General features: G+C 59.1%; 1 protein-coding gene across 1 annotated transcript in view; it reads right to left on the bottom strand.

The window, feature by feature from the left end:
* The window catches only part of RGMA (repulsive guidance molecule BMP co-receptor a), a 37,184-nt gene that overhangs the window by 10,509 nt on the left and 12,020 nt on the right, over window positions 1–14,655 (bottom strand). Inside the window, exon 2 of the mRNA XM_037510039.2 lies at window positions 10,033–10,148. Within this exon, the coding sequence (XP_037365936.1) occupies window positions 10,033–10,148 (116 nt within the window). The remainder of the gene's footprint in view (window positions 1–10,032; window positions 10,149–14,655) is intronic.

Consider the following 14,655-nt stretch of genomic DNA (forward strand, 5'->3'; position numbering starts at 1 on the left):
TCCAGGCATGTCAGGGCTGCATGGGGATGGTGAGCTGAAGAATCCCAATCCCAAGGAATTATCTCACCAGCCCGTGTCCACTTACCAAATTACTAGCGGCGCACCCCTCCCCCCCCCCAGGTCAGGGGCCTGAGTGTAACCTGGCCCAACATCAAAAGGAAAAGCTTTCAGCTGCAGCGTCACCTGCCAGAGACCCCAGAGGGGCTGAATTTTATGTGCCATGTCTTAAAAAAAAAAAAAAAAAAAGTAGGAGATCTTAATTCCAGGTCGTAAACCTTGGACTTCTCTGCTGTGCGTGTCCCAGGAAGAAAACAGAGAGGGAGGTATGAGAGTCTGCAAAGATCTTATGGCAAACTGTGCAAGCCGAGGAGGAAAGCAGCTGCAGGCCCGTCCACCTGGGTGCTCTCCGCTGCCGTGTCCCTGCTGGGCCTGCGGTGGCTGTGGCCCCTGCAGCCCTCTGGCCACCTCTCCAGGGAGTCAAGACAAGCAACACTCGCAGAGCCAGGGGATTGGAAGAAGCTCCTCCAGCTCCTATTTCTGTCTCAGCCACTGCATCCTGGGGTGGCCCTCAGGACCTCTGCTGACTCTGGGTCCCGGCCCCCGACAGCAGACCCGGGGAGATGCAAAGGCCCCCAGCCCCCGGAACTTTCTGCTCTTCAGAAGCACATTATGTGTGTTTTGACTTGGCCTACATCTCTGCAGACCGGGAACGTTCCGGGTTAGCAAAAAGGAGAGCCCTGAGGCCTGCAAGGGCAGGGCAGGCCCCCAAACTTAATGGGCGTGGAGTGGACCCCTGACAATCGCTGCACCCCCAGCGCAGGGCCAGACCTTGCTGCTTCCCTGTGCATCTACTTTATCAAGGGGCCTAAAACCATCACCTGCGACTGGCTGAAGACTTGCCTCTCCAAGTGCTTCAAGGAATTTTTTAGAACCTGGGGCCTGAGGGAAACCGTAGATGACGGCTCCCCTCCAGCCAGGAAGCTTCCTGGGGCCTGGGGGGCCAACAGCTCCAGCTGTGCACCCGCATCTGCTCCTAGGGATTTCCTGCGGTGGCCCCAATTCCTTCTCTAGAGTCTTGTGGAAAAAGCTCAAACACAGCGGCCCCACAAATGTCGAAGACGCCCCCTCTGCTGCCCGTGGATTTCTGCGGCCTCTCCATGGCAGCAGCCTGCCCAGCTGGGTAGCCACCTCCTGCTGGTGAGTCCCCGGGGAACAGGGCCTTGTCTTTGTCCGGGAGTCCTCTGGCTCTAAGGGCAAAGCATCTTAGGAGGTTCCACGCCCTTTCATCCCCACCCAGGGCCTTGCTCGGCCAAGGGGGTGACTGGTGTGCCCTGTGCCTGGCCACCCCAGGGTGCAAGCAGGATCCTCTAACATTTCACTGCGGGAGGAGGGTGGGCCCCCAACAGCCTTTCTTGTGGACTGAGACACAGCAGAGAGAACCCACAGCCCCATGCTAGCCTGACTTAATTCTCTTCCTTTAAATAGCAACACGGCGCCTCGAAACAGAAAGATGGGGGTGGGGGGAGAGCCAGCTGTACGAAGCACGGCAGAATGAAAATATTTATGCACCAGCGTGGCATTAGCTGCTTTCAGAGATCTCCTTTGAACTGTTAATCAAGCCCAATCTTGGAGAATAATAGCCTGATTATTACCACCTTGTTTGCATAACAAAGCAGCCCAATAAAACTTACTTTGCTGTGCGCGAGGGGGTGTGAAGGCTGGCCTGAGAACAGTCTCAGGAATGCGGGGAGCTGCGCACGGCCGAGCCCCGGGATAAAGACAATGCAATTTGCCACCAAGGAAAACCCAATAGACCAATAAATTACCCGCGTGCAAAGGGATTAGATCGGGTTTCAGTTGCTGGATAGGAGGGGTAGGGTGAGCCGGGAGGAAGAAAAAGCTGCCTCCTCTTAAAGGGGTCAGGCTCGCTTCGAAGGCCAGTCCGGGGGTCACGCTGCTTTTGTCCAGCCCTGGGGCTCATGAGCAACTGCAGGCTCCACGGACTAGCCGATGCTCTGGGCCGCGGTGCCGGGTGTGGGCTGCATGGCGAGTCGGGGCTGAGCCCCACTTGGTTTCTGAGCTCAGGTAGTGGCCTTCACATTTGCAGGGTGCAAAACCAACCCATTTTGTCTTAACACAAAACCACCACAAGATGGACCATGGGGGTGTGGGAGGCTGGCAAGGAAGTGACCCTCCGACCAGCTGACCCCAGTCTGAGGTCTCATGCTGGCCTTGAGGGCCAAACTGCAAAGCCTGGAGTGGCCGGTGGGCCTGTTCTGTGAGGTGAACGTCGCTCCTGTCACCCAGAACCTGGTAGCTTCCACCACTGACAGCCCCAGACACGTTCTGCTCTGGCCCCAGGGGGCTCTTTCTTTGCCCAACACCCAGCAGAGCTGGTGTCCTCAGAAACCCCCCCTCTGAGGCCCTCCCAAGCTCTCCTTCCCTTTGTCCCCAGCCTAGGGGAGGACGCTGCCTTCCTAGGCCCTGTGTGCCTCAGGGGTCCCCCGCCAGGTCTTTTCGTGCCTCCCTCACCCCTACCCCTGCGCAGACCTACCCAGCCTGTTGTTTTCCTGGCTGGGCTCTTGACGCTCCATCCCAAGGATTTCAGGGGGCGTCCTCTGACCATGGGCAGCCCCAGATCATTTTCAGTAAGCACCTGGCGTGGGCAGGACACTGTTTTAGGCAGCAGCGTCACTGGAGAGCGATGCTTTCGTTGGGATGGAAACAGGCAGAGCAAAGGGACAGCGCGGTGCAGAGAAATCGCTGCGAGGCCTCGTGGACAGGCCGGCACCGGCATTGAAGCTGCATTGAAGCCTGAGCCCACCATGCTCCCCCATGCTCCCTGCCCCAGCCCTGCACGGAAAAGGCACTGAGAACCCCCCTCCCCTTAGTAACAAGCTGGGTGGGGTGGGGGGCCAAGGTGGAGGACCCAGCACCAGGCCAGGAAGGTCAGCCTCTTGCACCGGTGTGAGACCCTTGCAGCAGCCACGTTTCCCTCTGCTGTCCCTTAGCCTGGACCCTGGGAGGGGACAGGGGACTGGCAAGTATCTGGCAGGCTGGCCGGGGCAGCATCCTGGAGTCTCCTTGCCAGGGAGATGCCCGAGACTGCCTGGGGGTGTCCCTCCCGTAGGAATTCTGTGCCATGTTGTTTGGCATCAGCTACCGAAAGGGACACACCCCGGGGACACACTGGATTCCTCACCAGGTGTGGCAGGTCCTACCTTACTTAACCTGCAAGCAGCCAGAACCCACCACCTTTCCAGAAGGGTTTTCCTCCCCAGTCTGGCCTAAGTCAGCCCCACCACCCTGACCCAAAGACTCCCACGGGTCTCCGAGGAACCAGGCTTCAGGAGAAAGCCAGGCAAGAGGGGGTTCCCTGGAGACTCTACCTGACCTAGGAAGGGGAAGGTGGGCAGGGAGGGGGTCTTGAAGGGGTGAGTCCCTGCTGGGAAGTAGGTGGGGTGCAGAGGTGGCTGCATCACCCCACTGAGCTGAGGCAGGAAGCTCTGCCCCTTGTCACACCCGGGAAGGCCTCTGTACACGCCCTGTCACGCAGGAGCCGGGCTGAGTACCAAGGGAGAAGAAGGGCATGCCTCAGCTTCCCCAGCTGGACCCTCCCCAGCCACCCCTGGGCCCTGTGGGGCCAGATCAATGGCCGAGGTCTGGAAGCATGGGGCTCACGCTCAGGCCACGGCCACAAGCGGGGGGATCACGGGACCCAGCTGGACAAGGGCAGGTTCCAGTGCAGTACCCCCCCCCCGCCCCCGTCTCAGGCCCGAGCTCGGCCATCCTGGGCCCCGCAGGTGCGGGTATGGGCAGACAGAACTCAGCTCTCAATGAAGCTCGCGGGGAGCAATCTGTCCTGCTGGGAGGCAGAGCCCTGTCCCGAGTCTCGGGCTGGCTCCTGAAGGGATGGCTCCCCATCCTGGCTCTGCTGCCAGCTGCCTTGGGCTCATCTGCTTGGCTCCTCCAGGTCAAAATGCTTTTGAAGTGGCTTTCTTCCCCCACCCGCTGCAGGCGGCCCTTCCTCCTCCACCTTCCTCCGCGGGGGCGGGCGGGGGGAGGCGTGCCAGCTGGGCACATGCCGGCTGGCACACACACGGCCGGGAGCCTGTGTTCACGGGACATTCCTCTGCACTGGGAGCAATAATGGGCTCCTTTCTGCAGAGACCAGGCACAGAGAGGGGGCCGTCAGCAGGCGTCCCGGGACGCGGCCTGCTGGGCGGAAATGGCAAACACGCAATGAACAAATAAGCAAAGCCCGGTAGACACAACGTGGGGAGAGGTCTGCGCCCCTGCGCCCTGCCAGGCCTGCCCTCTCTCTTCCCCACCTACGGTTGGGCGGCACCTTCGTGGGGTTGCTAAGTCAGGGGGACCGGGAAGCAGCGGGAGGGCCTTTGGGGAGAGGCAAACATGCTGGGTCCTCAGAAAAAGTCACTCTTCACTCCACGCGCCAGCCACAGCCCCAAAGTCCAGGCGCTATGATCCCCCCCATCTAAAGGCCCTATCTGCACCTCAGCACAGAGTCCGGCACGCCACGGGGCGAGCTGCTTGAGTGTGTATCTCCAAAGCCTGACATAGGCAGAAGGGCAGGGGCCTGGTTCTCTTCCTGCCTCTGCCACGAAGTAGCCGAGTGACGCTGGGAAACTCTCTGACCCTCGGTCTCATCGGGATAGTGAGGACATTGCTCAGGGCGGGGGGTCAGGGGCCGGGCCTGAGCAGGGCACCCGTGACCGTGGACAGCGCAAGGGAGAGCTTTCAAGTGTTGTTCTCAAAGCTCACGCTCCCGAGAGAACCACCCGCAGGCTTCAGGGCCTGTTCCTGGGTGATGCTTGGCTGCAGAAAGTTGGAATTCAGGTCTTTTCCCTTTTTTTATTTATCCTTTTTTGGCCTTTAGAGTTAAAAATGAGTATTATTTTTAGACGCCGAAGAAATTGTTTTGGGAAAGAACTGGAGTGTCTGGACCCAAAAACCCCTCTGGTCTCTGTCCACTGAACAAAAGCACCAAATCAAACGGAAATGCCAAAAGCCCAAGGCCGTGTGGTTCCCAGGTGTTTGGGGGTATTTCACGAGGAGACAGGTACAGAGAAGCAGAATATGGGGTCCCCTCCACACGACTGGTGAGTAAGAAGCAGGCAAAACCCTACGACCCCCACAAAGCCTGGGGGTCAGAGGGAAGTGCAGGCAGCAGCAGGGAGAGGGCAGGGGTGGGGTACAGGCAAGGGTTGCTCTGGGCTCCAGTAGGTGGAACCCCTACCTGGCCAGTTCCAAACCAGAGGTGGCCTGGCAAGGCCTGGGGTTGCCTGCTGTTAAGAGGTGGGACAGGAGGGCCTCCCCTGGTGGCACAGGCGGTTGAGCGCAGCGCTGTGAAGCTGTCCACAGCCTCTGCAGCGCCGGTTTGATCTGGCCGGGCGGCGAGGGTTCCACATGGCACGGCAGACCTCTCCTGTCTCACCCGCTGCTCCCCTCAGCAGTGTATTTCATTCAGGCCGCCTGTTCTGTTCCCCACTCTGTCTCTGGTGAATCCTCTCACCCTCCCGCACATCTGGCCTGTACCCTGGTTCTTGTGTAAAATAAATAAACCTTTAAAAAAAAAAAAGAGGTGGGACAGGAACAGAGTAAAGGGAGTCTGGGAGGAACATGCAGCCTGGGAAAGTGCCAGAAGCCATAGAAATGAGGCCCAGGTGTAGTGTGCAAGGGGGGCTGTATTTTGGGTTCCCCTTTTGGAGGCTTCCAAGAAGGCCTCAAAAGCCAAGAGTTCCTGAGCAAGTGCTCTGCAGCAATGCATGTGCAGCTTCAGGGTGGGCAGTGGGGTATGGAGGCAGGTCCCAGAGCTTGTGGCAAAGCAACGTAAGGAACAGGCAGGAAAGGAGAGAGAAGGAACAGGCCCCTTGGACTGCACGGAGAGGCCCACAGTCCACTCAGGCCTGGGCAGTGGGTCCCTAATCACAGGCCAGCTCCTCCAGGGAGCAGAAGGGGAAGCGCCTAGGCTGGCGACCATCCTGGCTTGCCTGGGGCTGAGAGGGCTTCTGAGGACACAGAACTTGCAGCCTTAACACCAGAGATATCCTGGCTGAACTGGGAGGAGCTGCCCCCTGGAAGCCAGAGAGCCTTCCATTCTGGGCAGGGTGACTTTAGCCAGCGATTAAAGAGGCATGGCACCTGGCCAGTCAGCCACAATATATGTCGGGGCCGGCACCCTTGCGCATATCACCCAAGAGAGACACATTACCCCCAACCTGCAAACTGGCCCTCAGGCCACCCTTTTACCTCCACAGGTTCCTGGGACCTCCAGATATCCTGATCTAAGCCACCCTCACCCGCTGCCAGCTTCCCTTTTAGCTGGGTGGGGGGCAGTGGGGGCTGCCAGCAGCTCCTCCAACCTTGCAGGGTTTTTCTTAAACCAGAGGCTTAGGGATCCCAATTCCGCCTCAGGGCCTTGGGGCGGGGGTCAATCCTCTGTGAGAGCTCGCATCCTGGGAGCAAGGCTCGACCTGCAGGACCCTCGGTGTGTCACACACCAGCTGCTGGCTACTTCTTGCCACCTGGTTCTTGCCACTGGACCTGGCCTCTCTCCTTTGGGGGCCCAAAGCCCCGCGGGCAGGCGCCGATGTGACAGGCGGGTTATGTATGTGTTCGCACATGTCCGAGCAGCAGCGCTGACAGAAATAGCCTCATCTCTCCAGCGACACAGATAGACCTGGACACTGTGGTGGGGCTTCTCCACAGAGCACTAATTACGAAAATAGCAGCAATTTCAAAGTGAAGGGGAAAATAAGAGCAAGGAAAATAAGAGCAAGCATCGGGATCCCCCGCAGGGCTCTGTGAGGCCAGGCTGAGGGGCCCGCCCACGAGCCTCTGCTGCAGGAGGTCCAGGGTGGCCCAGAGCTGCGTTTCTGCTGGTGCAGGGACACTCTGAGAGCACAGGCCAGCCCCCAGGGGCAGGCAAGGCCCAGAGCCTGGGGTGGGAAATCTGTTCTGTGAAGTCACCGTGATCGCCAAGTTTAAAAAGCAGCTAAGAACTGTGTTTCGAAGAGGAAGCTGGTAACGCCAGTGAAACCCTTTTATACCTGCTTTTCTCTCACCAGTGTCACGGGCCAAATGGTCCCAGTGCTATGGGGTTCCCAGGAGTCCCTAAGAGGCCTGTTTTGGCCTCTGTAACCCCCACCACTCTGCCAATCCCCCAAAGGCTCGGGGTGATCGCGGCAGTCACGAGCAGCTGCGGGGACACCAGAGTCCCTCTCCTGTTCCCAGGCCAGGGTGGACCTGGGTCAGAGGGGCCCCCACGCGCAAGCACACAGATGTGCTGTCACCGAATCAGGAGCAGCAGGCGTGCCATCCCGGGAGTGAGCACATGTAACCACCCTCCAAAGACACAAAAAGCGCTCAGTCCAGCAGCGGCTACAGCGTCTTCTGCACATAACTGTGTCCAATTGGGTTTGCACTCCTATGGGCTTGCTCCTGGCAGCGGGTCAACTGCCTGGCACGGAACAAACCTGCGCTTTCACATGGCTGCTCCAGCCAGTTCCCACCTGTGTACAGGGGAGAGGTCCTGGCAGGGGGAAGGGGGTGGCCCCCAGCCCCCCACTTGAAGCGCTGCCTTTCTTCTCTAAGCCCACTTGCCCTCCACTCACCCTGCAAGGCCTCCTCTGCCTTTCTGCCAGCATGTCAAAGAGCGTGCTGGTCAGGTCAGGCTCCTGTGTTGGGGAAACCACCCACTTATCCCTTAAGGAACTGTCTTCTGACCCAGGTTTCTGTCTCTGGAGCCCCCGCTGGCTCTGATTGGGGACCCAGGGAGCTCTGTTTTTAGCAAGGTGGGCACTTCTGACTCCATCAGCTGTCAAGGCCTCGCATGAGGAGAAACACGAGCCAGCTGGCAGGAGGCACACAGCTATCTGCCCTATCAGTCGGGTATTAGTTACCAGCCTTGATGCCAAGAAGAAATGGGCTTCTTGCAAACAAAAGTGATGGAATTCAGGCTGGGGCGTTATATAACCCACCGGCTTTCCTCGGACAGTGTGGGGATACTTCAAGTTTTTAAGACGCAGAAATGAATTGGGGAACAGGAGAAACACCAGCTCTCCAGCTGCCTTCTGCCTCCGAGGACCCACCAGCAGCCCGTACTTTCCTCTCTCCCCAGCCTGAGGGGTTAACAAGAGCTGGCGCTTTAAGAGCGGGAAGGTGTTGTTTTAAGGGCCTCTAAGCCCCCCTTCTCAATTTCAGCTTGGAGCTGAGCTCACATCCCCCAGAGCAGCCCGGGACAAAAGCCATTTATCAGCCCATCTGATGAAACTTCCAATAGGCCGATCGTTATCCAGATCAAATCCAAGCACAGGCATTACGAATTGCAAACGCCTAATGCTCCATTATTACTGTCATTTCTTAGTTCTTGGGAGGAACCAAAATCATCCTTTCAGCCAGACTCTTTCCTAGGTGGAGAAACTGCCTTTTAAAAGTGGGGGGCTCTGGGGGGAGCCACTTGACCCGCCAAGGGTGGAGGTTTACTATTCCCCAGCCAGGGCGCACGGGGATCAGCGGGGGCAGGTATTCTTTGAGGCACCGACACTCTCTCTTTCTCTACCCCCGCCCCCCATCTTGTCCTTGGCGGGGCCTCCCCAGTGGAATCCGGAGCTGGGAGCAGGTTGCCGCTCTCCGGGACGCCCTTGGGGCGCGCAGCTGCCGGGTGAGGTGAGCCGGGGTGCGCCAGGCCCGGCCCGGTGGGGGTGGGGTGGGGGTGGGGGTGGGCGGAGTAGGGCTGGGGCTAGAAGGTAAACTGATCCCTCGCCCCTTACCGCTGCCTGCGGGGGCCGCCAGCCAGGAGCCCCAACTTGCAGCCAGGCTGAGCCCCAACTCCCCGACGCCGCCAGTTCCTGAAACCCAGGTTGGCTGAGCAGCTCAACAAAACAGCTCCAGCCTGCTCTCGCTCAAGTCCTTTCTTGCAAAGCTGGGCTGTGCGTGGGGGCTGAGGATCGGGGCGAAACTCGTTCGCATTTTTGCAAAAGGCACCTCGGGAGGGCAGCCCGGAGCCCCATGGAAACAGCCGCCAGATCCCGCCTCGCAGCCGAGACCATTTGGCCCGTGGCACTGGGTTTATTTTGTCTTTTTAAGCCAGAGCAAAGTGGGTCTAAAAGGGTTTCCCTGGCGTTACCAGCCTGTTAGCAGCATATGGCAAAAATGAAATAAAGTTTTATGAAACATTATAAAGAAAACAGACCGGGGATTTAAGTTTCGTGCCTTCCCCACCCCCCGAAAGGGGAAAAAAAAAAAAAAAGGAAAAAAAAAAAAGTAAAGAAACTGGAGCGTTTGGGAAGGAACAAACGCTTCTCTGTGGAGTTGGTCTCCCTTCCCCCAACAAAAACAAGAGGTCCGGGCTCGGAGGAATTTGAAAAGCAGCGATCTGCCAAAAACATTGTGAAAAACTATGGGGGATTCATTGGAAACAGATGGGCTTTTTCAGCTTTAATTCTGAAATTCTCTCCCTTTCTGACACAATAAAAACAAACAGGGGGCGACGCGCAAAGTTATCAAACAGGAATACGGGGCTCCCGGGGGCCGAGCCGTGGGGTCCCCGCGTGGGCCAGTGCGTGGGGGCGGGACGTGCCCGCGAGGAGGGGGCGCCCCGGGACTTGGCTGCACCTCAGGGGCGCCCCCGGCTCCACCCCCGGGCACCCGGCAGGTTTGCAAACGGGTGGGCGCGGAACCCGAGAAGCGCCCCCCGCCCCTGCGCCCCAGCTCCGAGCCTCGCCTCCGGGACCCCGAAGGGCCGCGCCCCCGGGACCCCTTTCTCGGGAGGAAAGTGGGGGGCGCCCCCGGGCCCCGCGATCTCCCCGCCCGGCCTCTGTCGGCCGCCGGCGCGGGATCCCCCCACCCGGGTCCCCGCGGGCATCCAGCGCGCCCTCGGCGGGGAGCGCGAGAGACAAAGACCCGCGGAGCCGGCAGGGGGGGCCGGGGCCGCCCTCCGCCCGCTCCCCGACGTGGGGCCCGGGGCTGCGGGGGCGCCCGAGGCTCGGCCCGGCCGGAGACCGTCCTTACCTGCCGGGAAGCTGCAGAGCAGGAAGGCGAGGGTCGGCCAGAATCCCAGGGCTGAGCGCGCTGCCCCTCTCCCCATGCCCATCCATCCAGCTCGTCCTGTGACCACTGGCCTCTCCCTGGAAGAAGAGTTTAGAGGGAACAGGGAGTAAGTCGCGCTGCGGACCCAGGGCAGCCTCGCGCCGCCGGCGGGAGCAGCGAGCCGGGAGGCTCGGTCCACCTCGGCCGCGGGCGCCCGGCGCGCCCCCCCTCCGCGCGCGCCCCTCCCTCCGCGCCCGTCACGCGGGTCCCCTCCAATGTGGACGCGGCCCCGGCGCGCGCGCCCGCCCCCTCGCGCTCGGGTTTCAGCGCGGCCCGCAGGGGGTGGAGGGGGAGCGGGGCTGGGCGGGGACCGAGGCGCGCGGCGGGGAGACCCGGCACCCCGCGCCCCGGGCCGAGCGCGCGCCCCTGCTCCCACCCCCGCGGCGGCCCCGGGAGGGAAGCCGGTCCCCGGGCGGAGCGCCGGCGCCCCCCGCCCGCGTGCTCCCCCATAAACAGCCAGCCCAAGTGGAAACAGCCCTGGGAGGCGAGTCCCAGGTCCCCTGGACTGCTGTCCCGAAGCCCACGCCGACACCCCCTGCCTCACTGCGCTGGCTCAGGTGCGTCCGGAGCCAGAGGCTGCTCCATCCGCTCCGAGGTGTCCCGGGTTGGGGCGCAGCCACGAACGCACGCCCAGCTGCCCGCCGCGGTGGCCCCGGACCCCGACTGCGCCGCGCTGCACCCCGCGACTGCTCCGAGCCCCTCGCGGCCTCTCGAGGTCTTGCCCTGGCTGCGCCCCCCGAGACTGGGGGCCCACAGGCCCGCCAAAGGGCGCAGGCGGGCAGCCGCCACCCTGGAGGAGGTGCGGACAGGGGTCCCCGCGGTGCGCACAGCCGGACCCCCGGCGCTGCCAGTGAGGCCCCGAGGCCGGCGCGGTGGGGATTCGGGATGCTGACCTCCCGGAACGGTGGCTTATTTTTCCAGGAGAAAAACGTCTCCGCCCTAAGGCCCCTGCAGCCCTCCCGCCATGGCTGGGATACTTAAGAGACTGGCAACTTCCCCTGAGAAACATCTTTTGGATGAAACACAAATAGATCAGAGCAAGTGTTTTCAGTCAAACCAAGACCTCCTTCAACCCTCCGGCCCCTCCCCACCCCCAGCCTCCTCGTCTGGTTCTTTGGAAAATAATTCTCAGTTTTTATCCAATTTAGCTGTTTCTCTTAAGCACTATCACAGTCCTGACTTGCTGAAGGCCACACAGGCTGCAGGGCTGAGTCGGCCAGGAGGGGAGAGCAGCTGGAAGAACAGACTTTAGGGAGGGGGAAAAAGCTCTCGAGCTGCAGAGACAGAACTCCACAGAGGGTGCTTTGAGGTTTGACCTCCACCCAGGTAAGAAAGGACACTGCAGTCTCCACCCATACCCCCAACACACACAACTGGGGCCAAACGCCAGGGGACCTTTGAGGGGGGGGGACCCATTTGTCTCCTGCAACTATTTAGGTCTCAGCACAACAGGCTCTGCCTAATTATCACTCTCCCCAGCTGGTGGTTTTTTTTTTTTTGAAGCGCTGGTGTGCAAAATGCTACAGGTTTGTTGGGTGAAAGCCCACCACCTCAAAATCTGGATCACCACTGGACGATCACTCAAGCTTGGCCTGTCCTGGACCTCACCCAGCAGCAGATTCTGCAGCTCACAGGACAGCTGGCACGTGGGGCAGCCAGAGGGCCAGGCCCCACGGAGCCACTTGGAGGCCCAAGGCAAATACCAATGGCCCCACAACTGCCTTTCCCAAGTCAGCCCTACAGCCTCTTGCTGTAGTCAGCAGCCCTGACAGTAAAATCACCACAACCCCCTGCAGCAGCATCTCCAAGTCAGAGAATGGGGTCTGGATCCCACTTCACAAGCTGGGAAGCCTGGCCCTTGCCTGAGTGGGCCTCTGGGAGCTGGGTGTGAAGATTCCCTTGCACCCCTACACCTCAGTTTCTCCATCTGCAAGGGGTAGGCCAAGGACAGCATTACCCTGAGACTCTAACCGAATGTGGTTTGGGAGGGGCGCCACCTGGAGTACCCAATTGCCCCTGTGGGCCATGGCCGCCATTTTGGGAAGAGCTCTACATCTTATTATGGCAGAAGCAAGTAACACAGGACATTTTTCACATGCGGAGGAATGCCTGAGGCTGAATTTGGACATCTCACAAGTGGGGATGTGGCTATTAAATAGTCTAGGCTATCAGGAGAACCCCAGCGGGGTGCAGATGACCTCGAGGAGTCTGTTTTCCATGGCCAAGCCCACCAGCTTATCGACAACTCCCGGACACTGCAGGAGTGAGAAAATCTTACACTCTGGGACTTTGGAACTCAGCACTCCTTTCACCATAGAAACTCACAGAAGTGTCGCTGCCCCCCGACAGCAGCCCTGTCACAGGCTGGCCACCCAGGTTGCAGCCCGGGCCTTGGGTAGAGACGTCTCAGGCATGGCTGCTGTCCCTTTCCCCCAGCTCTGCTATGGAGGCCCCACCACTGAACCCTGGCTCTGAAAACCAGGGCTGAAGCCAAAGGCCGTTATAGGTGGCGCCCACTGGAGAAGGGAGCTGGTGAGAAGCGCCCCAGGGACAATAGTATAAAGGATGGGTAGGGGTGGAGACTCTGATAAGAAATAGAAGAGACTGGAGAAGCTGCAGCTCCCAGGATTCAGCTTCCAGGATTTCAGCATTTTCAGATCTTCAGCGCTTCCGGGGTCAGCGATTTCTGCCCCCACCGCGCTGATATCTTCCAGAAGGCTGTTGCAGGCCTCTGCAGGACGTGGAGCGGCTTCCAGCAGCCAACGTCAGAGAGGAAAAGTTAGGAGGCTTTGCAGGTGGCAGAGCGACTGCAACTGTTCCCAGTTTGGCTGTTACAGCCCAGCAGGAAGGCGAAGACCTGGGGCTGGCGCCTCGCTGAGCTGGGTGAGTGTGGCTGTTTGTCAGGTCGCTTGGCCGCTGCAGCTGCTGTTTTGAGTGTAGCTTCTTTGGTGCGGCGCTGGGGCATCTCGGCAGCTCCGGGAGCATCTCCTGCTGGTCTCCTGTTGTCTTCGTGAGTGGGATCCTGGCCCACAGTCTGCCTGCCACGTACTCCTGGTCTGCAGTGGCGGGAAGACGCCATCTTGGGAGTGTGGCCTATTGTTCGCGAGAGGAGATCCACGGCCTCGGTGGTGGGAAAATGGCTGTCTTGGAAGCCTTTGCGTTTAGGACTTTAAAACACCGGGCACAGCTTCGGGTGAGGTAAGCAGCCATTTGTGGCCTCAGTGACTCTTTATTTTCCCTGGTTTGTTAAATTAATCCCATTATTGTTCTCTGAACCTGAGTGGTCTTGCAATTGTGCGCACAGGTGAAGAAGGCTGAGGGCCACTGGTAAGCTATTTGGGCACTGTCTTTGGACAGTTTTAGTGCCCCTTGCTGCCCTGTATCAGCTCCTCATCTCTCTCTCCCTCTCCTCCTTGGGGTAGGGTGGTAGAAGGGCGGGGTCTGGCAGGGACTTCAGCTTTGCCCGGCACCTGGGCATGATCACAGCATGCCTGAATTCAAGGCCTGAGTCATCAGTCAATAGGGAGATACTCGGTCGGGACCCCTGCATGCTAACCCCTGGGCCATTAAAAGAAATAAGACAGCCCTGTCTTTGAACTGCTGGTGGAAACAGACATTAGAAGAAACGGGGGGGTTGGGATGGGCTTTCCCAAAAGGTGGCATGTCTTGAAGGATTTATTTTTATTAAGGTCGACAGTGATAATGGCTATTTCCAGTGTGCTTCCTTTCACATCTGGTGCTGGCTACATCCTTGACATTTCTAGACTCTTTAAGCAAGGGGGATGGGGAGAGAAGTTCTCCCGTGTGGGAGTGGGCCGGGGGAGTTAGGGGCAGACAGAAGGAGCGAGTATGACATGTACCAGGGTGTGGTTGCCCGAGGAGCCAGATAAGCTCTCAGATGGTGGCAGGAGAAAGAGGAGTCTGCAGGGGGCAGGAGTTTGGGGCTTCCTGTGGGAACAGTGCGTGCGGCACCTGGAAGTCCCAACCTAGGCAGGCCTCAAGGAGGGATTTATTATTTTGGGGAGGCCACTCTGGGGGGGTTGTTAACGATAATCCACATGTCTAGGCCTCACTGCTGAACAGCTGAATCTGCAAGACTAGGGGTAGAATTTGGGCATCAGCGTTTCAAGGAGCTCTGCATTTATTAGATTTCCATTGCTAATGAGTAGGGAATTAGGTTAGCTCGATCCCTCACCCCCACTGACCCTGGGTGCACCTAGGTCCAAGTTATGTCAATCAGCTAATCCCCTGGGCTTCAAGACAGATAACCCAATCATCACTTTCCATAAAGCAGTGACTGGCACTTGACTGAAGCTGACCACTCAGAATCTTTCTCAAGACTGTTGCTATTGGAGAGTCCCCAGTTCTGGTCTCTGGTGCCAAAAGAGGATGGGCCTGGGGTAGCGATTAAGAGTGTGGCAGGTGGAAGCCATGTGTGCAAAGTTGGCATACTGCTTGACTAAAGGTGCCTTTTCTCTGGTGAGATTTTTTTATTTTTTAAAAGATTTATTTATTTATGCATACAAGAAGGGGTGTGTAAGCCAG

Source organism: Talpa occidentalis, unplaced genomic scaffold (assembly GCF_014898055.3).
Source record: "Talpa occidentalis isolate TD23 unplaced genomic scaffold, MPIMG_talOcc4v2.1 talOcc4.14, whole genome shotgun sequence".
Lineage (NCBI taxonomy): Eukaryota > Metazoa > Chordata > Mammalia > Eulipotyphla > Talpidae > Talpa > Talpa occidentalis.